The 16,017-nt window shown below is 41.6% G+C and overlaps 1 protein-coding gene across 1 annotated transcript in view; it reads left to right on the top strand.

The window, feature by feature from the left end:
* NECAB1 (N-terminal EF-hand calcium binding protein 1) overlaps nt 1-16,017 on the top strand; it is a 322,496-nt gene that overhangs the window by 20,228 nt on the left and 286,251 nt on the right. Inside the window, exon 2 of the mRNA XM_075582919.1 lies at nt 9,936-9,960. Coding sequence (XP_075439034.1) covers nt 9,936-9,960 — 25 coding nt within the window. The remainder of the gene's footprint in view (nt 1-9,935; nt 9,961-16,017) is intronic.

Genomic DNA, 16,017 nt, shown 5'->3' with positions numbered 1-16,017 from the left:
TTATTTTTTTGATTTCTGTTGATTGTTTGGATTAAATTGTTTGTAATTTGGAGGGCTTGTTTTTTAGGGTTTTTTTAACGATTGTTTAGTGTTTTTAATTCATTATTTCTTTTGTTGGCTCATGGTTTGAATTGATGCGTTGGCTCGTGGTTTTATTAATTAATTGATTTGTTGGCTACTGGTTACAATTAATTAATTGTTTTGTTGGTTAGTGCTTTTATTTATTTAATTGGTTGGCTAGTGCTTGTATTTATTACATTTGTTGGCTAGTGTTTTTATTTATTGAATTGTGGTGTTTAGGTGCTTGTGTATATGTTTTATAATTGTGTCTTTTGTGTCTTCATGCATTTTTATTAGGGTGACCATTGACTGCTTTAGTGGCTTATCATGCCCATATTATATGGGTAGGATGTACCACTATGCCAATAAATGGGTACAGGGTGGGTATAGTGGTTCCGGAGTTAGTGGTTAGGTCTCCAGGGTGGGCACTGGGTGAGGGTGGGTTAACCCCTTAATTACAATAGCAGTTAATAACCGCTAAGGTGATTAAGGAGTTAGGGGCCATTAGATTGTATTTTTGTATGAATGCTGGCATCGGAGGACATGGATCTGCAATATGCTGACTAGGACTCCCTTCATGATTGCTGGGGTAAGTAGAAAGGTTTATTTACTTTATTTATGCTGCCTGGCTAATGATTTATTTAATAATGGGCAAATTATCTATTATCCATGTCTGGATAATAGTTATTTTGCCCATTACTGTACTGTATGTGTTGGGGGGGTGGGAGGTGGTATTTATTGCAATGTCTTCCAATTTTTTTTTTGCAACATTATTGTTACCACAGGCCAGCGGGGATCTGTGGGGACCACCCGAGAACTCCCAAACACCCATGTGGACCCCCAAGAAACCCCAGACCCCCGTGGGGACAACATAAGGGCCTCCAGACACCCATGGGAACCACCTGAGGGCCCCAAGACACCCGTGGAAACCACCCGAGGGCCCAACACCCGTGGAGACCACCCATGGTCCCCCAGACACACATGGGGACCAACAAAACAAAACAAAGCGCAAAACGCTCATCGTGAATTAATAAAAACAATGTTTATAAAATAAGTATTTCAAGGTTCTGCATACATCAGATAAGAAGTGTATAGGCACATGAAGCTACAATGTAGCTGTTACCACTAACTGCGACCAGGATCTGCAAAGAGGTTCTTTCATCAAGGGTCTCGCTTCATATCCCGCACATTCAGCAAGGGTAGAGCAGCAACCGATGAACCGATATTCAGGCAGTCTTTTGAACAGTCCCAGAGTCCAAATCGGTGCGTCAATGCGTGTGTGTGTGTGTGTCACTGTCCCTGTGTGTGTGTGTCACTGTGTGTGTGTCACTGTGTGTGTCACTGTCTCTGTGTGTGTGTGTGTGTGTGTGTGTCACTGTCTCTGTGTGTGTGTTTGTGTCACTGTGTGTGTGTGTGTGTGTGTGTGTGTGTGTGTGTGTGTGTGTGTGTGTGTGTGTGTGTGTGTGTGTGTGTCACTGTCTCTGTGTGTGTGTTTGTCACTGTCTCTCTGTGTGTGTGTGTGTGTCACTGTCACTGTGTGTGTGTGTGTCACTGTGTGTGTGTGTGTCACTGTCACTGTGTGTGGCTGTATCCTCCCCTCCAAATTCCCTCAACATGGCTGTGTGACGTCACGTAATGCACATTGCCATAACAACGAAACGCCCCGTGACGTCACGCGGCATCAAGTTGATATGACAATGGGACGTATTATGGCGCCGAGGTATCACGTGATGCCACATTGTCATGGCAACATGTCACCGCCGGACGTCATTGTCTCGTTGTCATGGCAACGGGGTGCGTCATGGGGATGTAATGTGTTTTATACATTTTTTTTAATGTGTCCCAGTTTTTCATTTTGAAAATCTGGTCACCCTAAGCAAGTGGTAAGTCTGCTCCATGCCTCCCTTGCTTCTCCCTTGCTCCGATTCCCCCCCCCCTGTGTGTGTGTGTCACTGTCACTGTGTGTGTGTCAATGTCGCTGTGTGTGTCTTTGTGTGTGTGTCACTGTGTGTGTACCTGTGTTTGTGTCAATGTGTGTGTGTCACTGTTACTGTCACTGTGTGTGTGTCACTGTGTGTGTGTATGCGTGTGTGTGTGTGTGTGTGTGTGTTTGTGTGTGTGTGTGTGTGTCACTGTGTGTATGTCACTGTCACTCTATGTGTGTGTGTGTGTGTGTCAGTCACTCTGTGTGTGTGTGTGTGTCACTGTCACTCTGTGTGTGTCACTGTCACTCTGTGTGTGTGTGTCACTGTCTGTGTGTGTGTCACTGTGTGTGTGTGTGTCTCACTGTCCCTGTGTGTCTCACTGTCCCTGTGTGTCACTGTTACTGTGTGTGTGTGTGTGTGTGTGTGTGTCACTGTCTGTGTGTGTTTGTGTGTGTGTGTGTCACTGTCTATGTGTGTGTGTGTATGTGTGTGTGTGTCACTGTCACTGTGTGTGTGTGTGTGTGTGTCACTGTCTCTGTGTGTGTGTGTGTCACTGTCTCTCTGTGTGTGTGTCACTGTCACTGTGTGTGGCTGTATCCTCCCCTCCAAATTCCATCAACATGGCTGTGTGACATCACGTAATGCACATTGCATGACAACGAGACGCTCCGTGATGTCACGCGGCATCAAGTTGACATGACAACGGGACGTATTATGGCGCCGAGGCATCACGTGATGCCACATTGTCATGGCAACATGTCACAGCCTGACGTCAGTGTCTCGTTGTCATGGCAACGGGGTGCATCATGGGGATGTAATGTGTCACAGTTTTTCATTTTGAAAATTTGGTCACCCTAAGCAAGTGGTAAGTTTGCTCCATGCCTCCCTTGCTCCCCCCTTGCTCCGATTTCCCGCCCCCCGGCGCACGTCCAAGTCCAGAGCAGCAGCAGCCGCCAGAGGTGATGAAGGACCTGAGTATCACCAGGGCGGCGCGGGTAAGCAGCGCTCCGGGGGGAGGGGGTATAAGAGGAGTGGGGCTTGGGAGAGGGGGTATAAGAAGGATGGGGAGGGGGTATAAGAGGCTTGGGGGATGGAAGAACGAGTCTGCGGAGGAAGAGACTCCTCACTACCGTCTCTCCTCCTCCTCCCCACACCGGGCAGCAGCTGCGGAGGCGGGCACCTGCTCCGCAGTGCCGCAGTGTAAGATGAGAGGGAGCCACGCAGGGCCCTGACAGGGGGAGATCCAAGGGAAAAAAACTCCAACGCACAGCCCTGAACAAAGTAGGTCCCACAAAACTAATAAAAATATATCAAATGCTTTATTCTTCCATAGTTTAAAAAAACGGAGGTAGGTACCCTCCTACGCGTTTCGGGCAATCCGCCCTTTATCAAGGAGTAATATGTCCCCCACAGTATTGGTATTTAAATACCCTTTAAGGCAGCCCCAATTCGCGCCAAAAGCACCACCAAATGGGCCCGCCCACAAACGCAATGACGTCACACGCAATGCGTGATGACGTCACGCATCATGACGCGCCACAGCCACGCCCCCCGACACTACCATGGCAACCGGCCAGCGTCCTGCAGTACAGGGGAGGCGGGCCGTACCTCGGGCAGCTCGATCTCAGTCCCCTCCTACACTGCAAAGCAGTAAAACGGAGGAGGAACTATGTGATCTATGCCTGACCGTGTGGCCCGCTCCCCCCCACACAGAATGACGCTGGAACAGTGTACATGAGGCCAGGCAATGCGTGATGACGTCACGTGTCATGACGTGCTACAGCCACGCCCCCCGACACTACCATAGCAACCGGCCAGCGTCCTGCAGTGCAGGGGAGGCAGGCCGTACCTCGGGCAGCTCGATCTCAGTCCCCTCCTACACTGCAAAGCAGTAAAACGGAGGGGAAACTGTGCGATCGATGCCTGACCGGGTGGCCCGCTCCCCCCCCTACAGAATAAAATGACGTCGGAACAGTGTACATGAGGCCAGGGAGCGCTGCGTGCGCATGTCAGGCACGGCGCAGATGGAGGAAAAATGGCTAGATGGGGCCCCAATACATAGTCCCCAAAAAGAAATACTAATATGAATACAAAATATAAACACAATACATATGCATATATATACTGAAAGGGAAATATGCAGTAGGTATAATAAAGAATATACATCAAATAATATGTTAAACATCAAAAAATAATAAAAATAAAAAATTATGAAAAATAAAAAAACTTTAATAATAAACATTTAAATCCACAAAGGAAATAATAAATAAACAAATAAAGAAAAACATGGGTTAAGAACATAACCCCAACGCCTAAGATACTGAACAATAAACTCTTCTGTATAGACAAAACATATATATCTTTGCCTTCCTTGAAAAAATGTAACGTATTTGTAGCAAAGATCTATTAGCAAAAACATTATTACAAGGTTGGCAGATTCATCATGTGATTAAATTATCACAATATCCATACAGATACACATGCAAGGGTCCCATATTTAATAAATCTTACCTGGAGATATAATTTTTACATTTTATTAACATAGAGAGCATAACAGTGAACGCTATCCTAAAGTGGATGTATTATCAATAAGAGAAAGAGAGAGAGGGACATGTACACACCTCCACGTCCGAAGGTGTTATAAACCATCGAACATGGGTAAATATACATGGGACAATGGAAACAATCCGTTAATGAGAATATCTTCAATCGCACATTTCTATGAATACTTCATATCTGAATAGAACAGAGAACGTCTTCAATCGCATAACCGTAGGATATATACACCAGACATAATATTTGAGAAATAGGAACGTCTTCAATCGTACAAGAGAAAATACTAATGTAATATACAAGGAGAAATCTTAATTCGCACATTTTTTCTAAAAAACAAGGTAAAGAAAGGGGAAGTGGGGGGGGGGGGGAAATTTCACAAATGGATAAGGAATACCAATTTATCTAAGAAAATGTCCTAAGTTCCATTCGGTATTCAAACCGTCAGGAACCCTAGTGTTTAATAAGAAAATCCATTGTGATTCTTTACGGTCAAGGAAATTAACCATATCCCCTCTTCAACTTTTTACTATTTTGTCTATACCCAAAAAGCTGAAATTCTTGATACCTCCATCTACGCACTCAGAAAAGTGTTTTGAAACAGGGTGGGAAAGGTCACTTTTTTTAATTAATCTGACATGTTCCTGTATTCTTATTTTTAGATTTCTAGTAGTTCTTCCTACATATCTTTTCCCACATCCACACGTAAGCATATAGATAACAAAGATTGAATTACAATTTATGAAACTATTGATTCTATACCTTCTATACTGGGACGGTGTCATGTATTTGCATACACTACATGTCCCGCAACAAAAGGACCCCTTAGTCTCACGAAACATATTAGATTTATCTTTGGATATATCGCTTTTGGAAACATACCCCGCAATTGTCTTGGCCCTGCAAAAGACTCATTTAGGGCCTTGTTCTACATATTTCTTAAGGCCTGGTTCCATCATTAATAAATTCCAATGTTTTTTTTTAGATTGATTTGACCTGATAACTCCTCCTAGTGTATTGAGATATGAAAAGTGGTAAGTCAGGACAGTCCTCTCCAGACATCCCCGTTCCTCTCACATCTTTCTTCCTCATCCTTGACTCTTTTGTACCAATCAGTGAATTTCTATCAATATTGGTAACCTCATCGATAACTTTTTGTAGTAACCAGACCTATCTTGGAATCTCTCCAAAGTGGAGCAGTTCCGTCTCAGCCTGAGGAACTGACCTTTCGGAATGCCTGATATAAGAGGTAGCAGGTGACAGCTGTCCGCCCTCAGGAAGGAGTTTCTAGCATTTTCCTTCCTGAAGGTATCTGTTTGTATACATAATTCTAGAGCTACATAAAACAGAAGGTCCAAAAACTTTATTTGTTGCATATTGAAATCAAAAGTATTAGTAATAACATATGTGAAAAAAATTGTGTAATGTGTCCATGTCACCTTCCCATATAAAAATGAGGTTGTCAGTGTAACGCTTATAAAAAACAATATTATCCCTAAAGTGATTGGTGCTACTATAAATAAACTGTGCTTCCCACCACCCCATAAATAAATTGGCATATGAGGGGGCAAAACTTGTCCCCATTGCCGTGCCTTTCTGCTGTAAATAAAATTTGTGTTCAAACATAAAATAATTGTGAGTGAGTAAAAAATCAATAGCCTCCAAAATAAAGGTTGTGTTAAGTATAGAGTTATTTGGACCTTCTATAAAATGTCGAACAGCTGTCAAACCTAGCTTGTGTTTTATAATTGTATAGAGGGAGGTAACATCCATAGATACCCAAACATAAGATTGTTTCCATTTAATTTTTTATATTTGATGTAATAGGTCACCAGAGTCAATGATGAAGGAAGGTAATTCTCTCACAAAATACTGTAAATATTTATCCACATATCGTGAGAGTCCATCTCCCAAAGATCCAATACTAGAGACTATTGGCCGGCCAGGAGGCTCGACCAAAGTCTTATGGATCTTTGGGAGATGGTAAAAAACGGGGATGACTGGGTTATGGTTAAGGATGAATCCTATTTCATTCTTAGTTAGAACATTAGTAAATAGACCAAGATCTAATAAATCCATTAAAGAACTTAAGAATTCCATGGTGGGGTCTGTTGGTGGTACAGAGTAGGAGGAAACATCACCAAGTTGGCGATATGCTTCCTTGAGATATTCAGTCAATATTGGACTTTTATGTTGGTTTACAATATGATTGGACTTTTATGTTGGAGCGCATATCAGTAATTGACTGTCCCTGACAGGGGGAGGGCAGGAGGGCCCTGGGACACCACCAGGCCTGTGACCCAGTCACTGAGTGACACCTAATCCTAGCATCATTGGTCTCCTTGACTTCAATACATGTTGTATGATTAACTTTTGCAGACCCCCCCCAATAATCTGTGCCCCATAAAATGACTCAGTGTGATCTAAGCTGTCAGATCATCCCTCATGCATCTCAAATTGCCACTTCTTGCAGCTGATTGTCATTCTTGTTTAGAGAGTGTCTGAAAGTGAGTGAGAGAGTTAGTGAGTGTATGCGTGAGTGTCTGAGAGTGTGTGATTCCCCCCCCCTGCTCCGATTTCTCCGTGTGTGTGAATATAGACACCAACCCACAGTCAGTCATAGTAAGTCAGTCACCCAAGTGTCAGTCAGTCAGTCACCCAAGTGTCAGTCAGTCAGTCACCCACCCACCCAAACCTGGAAAACAAGTTGCGAGTAGCAACATCATCAATACCAGCTAACATCACACGCCTCACCAAAGAGAAGCAGTTCCAGCCATCACATTAGGGGTGAGTTAATTAAATGTTTGACCAAATAAGCAGGCTATTTTTTAAGTTGATAATTTTGTATGGCCCGCGAATGTTATAAATATCCAAATGGCCCTTGGCAGAAAAAAGGTTCCCCACCCCTGCGCTAAGGTATTGAAGCTGCTTTAATGTAATTGTAATTAATTGAGTGCAGGATCAGGGGGTCTCCTGAGATGAACCCCATTGATTTCAGTCTCGGGGACACCCTGCTTCCCGAGCTACAGACCCAGATATGGGGTTCCGGTACCTCCTTCATTATTTAAATCCCGTGACACGGACAATTTAAAAATGGTGGCGATACCAGCACTTGATGCCTCATACCAGGGCCTGTAACTCAGGAAGAAGGGAGTCCCTGAGGCAGAAATCAAAGCGGTTCAGCTCAGGAGACCCCTGCTCCCTTACACTATTAATAAAAATTGCATTAAAGTAGTTTCATTACAATAGCAGATAGCCGCTACAGAAACAAATGTGTTAATTTTTTTATTTGAATTTTAGATAGATCAGGGGTCTCCAGAGCAGAACCACATTTATTTCAGTTCCGGGGACCCCTTGCTTCCCGAGATACAGGCCCGTTATGGGGTGCCGGTATCTCCTATGCATTTAAATGTCCTGCGTCACGTGACCGTGGGAATCAAATACATAGGAGATACCGGCACCCCATAACGGGGCCTCTATCTTTGGAAGCAGGGCATCCCCCGACCTCAAATCAATGCGGTTCTGCTCAGGAGACCCCTTGATCACATACACTAATATTACATTTTATATTAAAAATGGTTGATCTCTGGCGAGATTTGAGCAGTGACTCACCCTGCTGCAGAAAAAAATATTTTGCTTAGCTATTTAGTTCAGCAAAGATTGCTAGCACTGGTATTCTGGGCTTTCTGCATACCGTGATATTGTAGCAACACTGTAAAAAATGGCAATTTAAAAAGAACGGCGATTTTTTTTTATCGGCGCTTAGTGCCTAGGCCCCTAAATAGGGAGAAGCAGTGGGTAAAGACACTGACTCTGTAGACAATGACACTGAGTTTGAATCAGGGGAATCTGATTCAATTCCTGGTGTCAGTTCCTTGTGACCTTGAGCAAGTAACTTTATCTAACTGGGCCTCAGGCACCAAAAAAATATAGATTGTGACCTCATTTGGGCAGGGACTGAGTCGGTAATATTCCGGTGTGCTGCATACCGTGTGTTATTTTATAATTGTGAAGCTCTTTATGTCCCATTGGGAGAAAAATGCTATATGAAATAAAGATATTATTATTATTATTATTATTAAATGGATGGGAGATAGAGTTTGCTCCGGTGGCTAATAGAAATCTGCACCATTATCGGGAAATTATGTATGTATGATTTTATTTATATAGCGCCATTAATGTACATAGCGCTTCACAGCCGTAATACACGCGACAATCATATAAATAACAAATAATACAAATAACACATGATGGGAAGAAGTGCTTCAGACATAAAAGTAACATTTAGGAAAAGGAGTCCCAGCTTCGAAAGAGCTTACAGTCTAATTGGTAGGTAGGAAGAACGTACAGAGACAGTAGGAGGGCGTTCTGGTAAGTGCATCTGCCAGGGTCAAGGTTTATGTATGAGGTATAAAGTATCAGCCGCAGAGCTACTCATATGCTTTGTTAAGCAGGTGTGTTTTAAGGTGGGTCTTAAAGGTGGATAGAGAGGGTGCTAGTCGGATATTAAGGGGAAGGGCATTCCAGAGGTGTGGGGCAGTCAGTGAGAAAAGTTGAAGGCGGGAGCGGGCTTTAAATACACAAAGGGGTAGAGAGAAGACATCCTTGAGCAGAATGCAAGAGTCGGGATTGTGCACAGCGAGAAATTAGGGCTGAGATGTAAGGAGGGGCAGAAGAGTGAGAAACTTTAAAAGTGAGGAGGAGAATTGAGTGTGAGATGCGGGATTTGATAGGAAACCAAGAGAGGGATATCAGCAGGGGAGACGCTGAGACAGATTTAGGAAAGAGTAGAGTGATTCTTGAAGCAAGCGTTTAGGATAGATTGTAGGGGAGACAGGTGAGAGGTAGGAAGGCCGGACAGCAGGAGGTTACAGTAATCAAGATGGGAGATAATGTAATTCTGGGGAATCACAAATAAGCTTCAGGGGACTCCGATTCACGTAAGTTAAAAAAAGGCCTTTTATGCAGTACAGCTTTAAGTATCAATTTATATATTTTTTTAATGCTTAGAACTTTCCTGCTATGTTGTGTGGTAAACTGTCCTACTGATATCATCAATTTAATTTAAAAAAAACTTCTTTATTGATATTGACACATTTCTCCAAAGTGATTTGACTAAGATCTCATAGAGTAAGTGGCTGTGCTGTACAGTATTTTGCCTCTTCGAATGGTCATCCAATCTAGATTTTGTTTATTTACCTGCATTATTATAGAGCCTTTACTGTATGAAATCTGTGTCAAAGAATCTGATATATGGTTTAGAAATTATTTACCGAGCTTTTACTGAACTGTAAAAAAAAAAAAAAAAGACAGGAACTGAGATGTAATTAGTGTAAATAAATCTGTCACTTTTGCAATTACAAGTATAGTGATTTCTGTTTCATATTTTCTTTGCAGATACTGAGAAGAGCAGACAAAAATGGTAAGAATATGATGGTACGATATATATATATAATTGAATATATGTATATGTCAAGATGATGTTAACAACAAGAGTTCATGAGATAGTGTCTGGAATTGCACGTTCTGTGCTATTAGCCAGTAGCCGAAGCTGTAGCTGCTAGAGATGGGTGGACTTGTCTCAATCAGTTCCGCAGATTTTCCCAGTCCGAAATCCGACGTTTGATTGTTTCATCTTAAAGCCACCCCGTTTCTTCAAAATCCATCTTTGGGACTTGGCCCCATGGAATTGAAATAATCCGTTAACGGATTCAACTTAAATCAGAATCTATGGAACGTCTTTACATTGATGAGTATAGACAAAAGTAATAGACAGCACTCATACAAAGTAGATAAATATACACAAAGCGGGGTTCCACGGACTAGAGAGGGCCCAATCCCTCTCAAACACTATAAAGTACTGAAGAAAATCCAGCACACCCTAATGAAAACAAAAAAATTGGGTCACAACGGGGGAGCAAACACCCTCTAGAGTGAGGAGCAGGCTCGTGGTTCGTGTGTCCTATTAACTAAGGACTGTCTGGTTTACATTACTCCTGATTTGCCTCCTCTCTTTGCTGTTCTCTGGTGTTCTCAGTTGTTGCTAGTTCACTAATACATTGTAGCTGTTTGCATGTAGTTTGTCCCTGAATATATCTATACAAAAGTGTTGTTGCTAGTTCACTAATACATTGTAGCTGTTTGCATGTACTTTGTCCCTGAATATATCTATACAAAAGTTAAACTGTGGATTTATTTTGCCAATAAGTTTAGGGATATTGTATGTGTATTTAATTAGAATATTACTTAGAATTTGTGGAGGGTCTTCTATTGTTTTTACTTAGGGTCAGTTCTGTTGTTGTGGGTTCTGGGGCTAGGGAAGTACCCTCTTGTCCCCTTGGGACTGAGGGGAACGGGCCTGACGAAGGGACAAGTCCCGAAACGTTGCCCCCCTATACTCCCCCGTTGTGACCCACTTTTTTTGTTTTCTTTGTTCCCCTTCCACCATTCACCTCACCTTCCCTTCGTTGTCCCATCCTACTTTTCCTTTATCCCTTATCCTCCTGTACATCTCACGTATGGCCCTACCTATACAGTATGTTATCTGTTTTCCTAGTGTGCCGTTGTCAGTTGTTTGACTTATTTGTGCACTGATTAAATTTTCAAATTGTTATATACCAGTGACTTTGTATCTATTATTAGGGTGTGCTGGATTTTCTTCAGTGTTTACATTGATATTTATATACTCCTCCTCCCATAATAATTTCGCTGACGGATTCGGATTCTGTTTGCAGGTTCGGATTCCTGAATCTGTCAGAAGGATTTTAATAATAGGGAAAAAACCTAATCTTCTTTTTGAGACGGATCCCTGGAATTTGGCGGATGAAGGGAACTGGGCAAGCCACATCAGATTCAAATTCCTTCTAAAATTTCGCCCATCTATAATTGCTGCTTCCCATGAAATATGCAATGTTTTCTTTGTCTTCCAGCCTTCTAATGTAAACATCTTTTCTAAACTATTTTTTACAGTTGAAAGATGGCGTTTCCAGATACCATGTTTACACATTATACAACAGATTTCAATAATAAAGATTTTTTCGTATAAAATCCTTTTCATGGGTTTCTATATATGTGCATATGCATGTACTGTATATGCGTCCAGAAATGCATATCTCTAATATATGTTCCTAATTACTAGGATAGATATTTGTTGCAAAATGTTTACTTCTTTGATTGCTTAAGGATATGGTTACTGTACTGGGCAGGTTTAGCGATTAAATTAATCTTCTTGTTCAACCTAATTATGAAATTAACTAATTTGAATTATTTTACAATATGAGCTTCATTAGTTACATTTGTTTATGACTGGTTCTGTTATTTGTACTCCAAATATTTATAAGCTGTAAGTTTCTCGCAAGCATTTGTTTTCCTTTGTTTCTAGTTGCCACTGTAAAGGCCATAGCTAAGGCAAGGTTTGTATAGTAAACATACATAGTTACATAGTTGCATAGTAGATAAGGTTGAAAAAAGACACACGTCCATCAAGTTCAAGAGATGCTAAATTTAGATGACAGGTACTTTATCCTATATTTGTACTTACAGTATATTGAGCCAAGCCAATGAAGGCAAACAAAAAAACCCCAGTGAAATATAGTATAATCTAATGATATTTCGTAAGGGGAAAACTAAATTCCTTCCTGACTCCAAATATTTGAAATCAGATTACTCATTGGACCAACATCCTTCTCATGTTTACTTACAGTATTTGGTATATCCCTGTATACCTTTCCTTTCTAAAAAAAAAAGATGTCCAACCTTTTTTTGAAAATATCTATTGTATCTGCCATCACAGTCTCCATGGGTAATGAATTCCACATTTAACTGCCCTTACTGTAAATAACCCCGTTGCTGGTAAAATCTCCTTTCCTCCACCCTTAAGGGATAACCCCATGTCCTTTGTACTGCCCTTGGGATGAATAGCTATTTTGAAAGCTCCTTGTATTGTCCCTGAATATATTTGTATATAGTTATTACATCCCTTCTTAGATGCCTCTTTTCTAAAGTGAACAAATTTAATTAGCTAGCCTCTCTCAGATTATCCATCCCTTTTATTCATTTGGTGGCTGTTCTCTACACTTTCTCTAGTTCCATAATGTAATGTATTTTCTAAGGAGTGGTGTCCAAAATTGTACTCCATATTCAATACATATAGGTTCCTGTAGGAGCTCAAATGCTTGATCCCTTATAGTCAATTATATATAGAGGTTACCATACAGGGGAAATGTAAATAGCTGTAACGCAATTCTCACATTCCAATGTCATATATGTAGACACATAAATCCCTAGATACATCTGGTGAGGGAGTCTTTAATTCTCCTCTCCTAGGGAATTTCATAGATCAAAAATCTACTCACTATTATTCCCCTGCAGGTCCTCAGGCGTGCAACCGCGTCCGTGATCCAAGAGTATCCAAAAGTATTGTGTAGGGTGCACAGCGGCAAGAATCAGGTCATGTGGCAATAAAAACTTGTTTATGCAGGCTGCATTAAAAAACGGTAAAGCGTACAGCTCTCCTACGCGTTTCGTGCCGCGAGGCACTTTATCAAGGAGTTACCTTATACTGAATACACATAGACAATTTATACACAACCTTGCACAAGATTAATTCGCGCCAAAAAATCAAAACATACCCATAATGCACTATGCTCCAGGTTCGTCCAATCACGCAAGCCCCTCAGCCCGCGAGAGGTGGAGCATAACGCGCGTAACCAGGACGCTCAGCGGCCGCCCTCCGCCTAACAATGAAAGTACTGCCTTCCACCTACCAACGAAAGTCGCCGCCTTCAGCGTCCCATCGCGCGAACATCACCCTCCTCTATCCCGCTGCTCACGAATGCGTGTCAGGTCTGTGATTGAGGAGGGCGATGTTCGCGCGACGGGACGCTGAAGGTGGCGATTTTCGTTGGTAAGCGGAAGGCGGTACTTTCATTGTTAGGCGGAGGGCGGAAGCAGAGCGTCCTGGTTACGCGCGTCATGTTCCACCTCTCGCGGGCTGACGGGCTTGCGTGATTGGACGAACCTGGAGCATAGTGCATTATGGTATGATTTGATTTTTTGGCGCAAATTAATCTTGTGCAAGAAAAAAATCTTGGAAGTGGTGGTCACTGACATCCGAGTATAAGAAACAACCAAGCGTAGTATAATAAAAGTTTAGTATTTATTCCTCAAAGCGGAAGGACATACAAGGAGTGTTTATAATCTAACGCGTTTCGTCTCAGATGAGACTTAAAGTTAGAGACGAAACGCGTTAGAGTATACACTCCTTGTATGTCCTTCCGCTTTGATGAATAAATACTAAACTTTTATTATACTACGCCTGGTTGTTTCCTATACTCGGATGTCAGTGAACACCACTTCCAAGATTTCTTTCTACAATTTCTATTGGCTGGAGTACGGCACGTGAGCGGTGTGTGTGGGGGTCCTTTTCATGTTTCAACACAGACAGGCGGACATGGACAGCTCATCGTGAGTACCGGCCAGCTGACGGAAGGTGTGGGACACAGGGTGCGGCAAGGGAAGCTATGAAGACGCTGTGAGTACTTTTCAGACACACTGTACTGTATTCCTGTCTATTTTAGAACGCTTATGCTTACAGTATATAACCCCCCATCCCGGCTGAGTCCACTACAAACACACCGGATGAATATATTTATATATCAAACCCCCACACATGCTCACCTAAACCGAAGGAACTAGAGACTGTTGTGAAAAAATATTTTTATTTCATTATTGCCATTGACGGAGCATCGGTTGCCATTGAGGTTTTCCTCATGTATTTGGGGTGATCCTCCTTCTCCTAATCTTGTGCAAGGTTGTGTATAAATTGTCTGTGTATTCAGTATAAGGTAACTCCTTGATAAAGTGCCTTGCGGCATGAAACGCGTAGGAGAGCTGCACTGTCTACCGTTTTTTAATGCAAAGATCCATAAATCTTTGGTTAGCCCTCCTGGCAGACCTATTATCTCTAGTATTGGATCTTTGGGGGATGGTCTATCTAGGTACGTTGATTATTTTTTGCAGACTTTTGTAAAAGAACTCCCTTCTTATTTAAGGGATTCTTCAGATTTGCTTCTAGATATTCAAAACATAAAATGGTCTAATACTTTCATATGGGTCACATTGGATGTGACCTCACTGTACACAATAATTGAACACACCTTGGGCACTAAAGCTATAAGTCACTTTCTAAATCACTCTAACCTTAACCTAGCACAGAGCACTTTTTTACTAGATGCACTTATGTTTTTGTTACAATTGTTAATTAATGTTAATTAATGTTACAATTAATTATTTTATGTTTGACAAACAATATTATTTACAGTCACAAGGCACAGCAATGGGCACATCATTTGCACCTTCATATGCTAACTTATTCATGGGTTTTTGGGAGAACACTCACATTTTTGGTGATAAGAATCCTTTCAGGCACAACATTATGTTTTACCGTAGATTTATAGATGATTTGATATTAATTTGGAACGGTGATATTGACACTCTACACTCCTTTTTTGAATATCTGGAAGCAAATACTTATAATTTGAAATTTTCTCATAACTATCATGAAACTAAGATCGACTATCTTGATTTACACCTATACATAGACATAGATCTGAGTATACAAACAAATGTATTTAGAAAAACGAACTCAAGAAACTCGCTGCTCAGGTCCAACAGTGCTCACCCAAGATCCCTAATTCGGGGTATTCCAAAGGGACAGTTCCTCAGACTAAGGAGGATTTGCTCTACGGAACAATCCTTCCTCCTTCAGGCTGAGGAACTCAGACAAAGATTTCTGAGTCGGGGTTATGGAGAGAAGGACCTAGAGGTTGCGTTTGAGAGCGCACTCAAAATGGATAGAGCAGAGCTCCTAAACAGAAACAGCAAAAATACTAGAATGAAAAGAGGAGAAATTAAAATTAAGAGAGATACAACCCCTCAGGTACCACTCTTCATAACCACCTATTCTAAGCAGGCAGAACAGATTAGGTGCATCTTACAAAAACATTGGTCTATCCTTAAATTGGATAGAGATCTAGAGAGTTTAGTTAAATCTAACCCCAAAATAGTCTTTAAAAAGGCCAAGACCATTGGGAATCATTTATCACCTAGTCTGTTCTGCTCTACTAAGAAACCCACCCCCACAACACCAAAGGGATTCTTTAGGTGTGGGAACTGTAACACATGTAGATATGCCAAGGAACTTAAATCTATTAAGAATATATATACTAATCAGGTTTATCGCATTGAGAAATTTCTTATATGTAACAGCAACTTTGTGATATATCTACTTAACTGTCCCTGTGGGAGTAATTATGTAGGCCGCACAATAAGACCGCTAAAAGTCCGCATTAATGAACATATCAGGAGCATCAAGAAACGTGATGACAGATACCCGGTCGCACGCCACTTTAATCACTGCCCTCTGGGAACATTAAGATCTTTCACATATAGTGCTCTTGAACACATTCAGAGTCATGTC

Source organism: Ascaphus truei, chromosome 2, assembly GCF_040206685.1.
Source record: "Ascaphus truei isolate aAscTru1 chromosome 2, aAscTru1.hap1, whole genome shotgun sequence".
Lineage (NCBI taxonomy): Eukaryota > Metazoa > Chordata > Amphibia > Anura > Ascaphidae > Ascaphus > Ascaphus truei.
The sequence above is the reverse complement of the archived record's forward strand: the minus strand, read 5'-3'. Positions and strand labels throughout refer to the sequence as shown.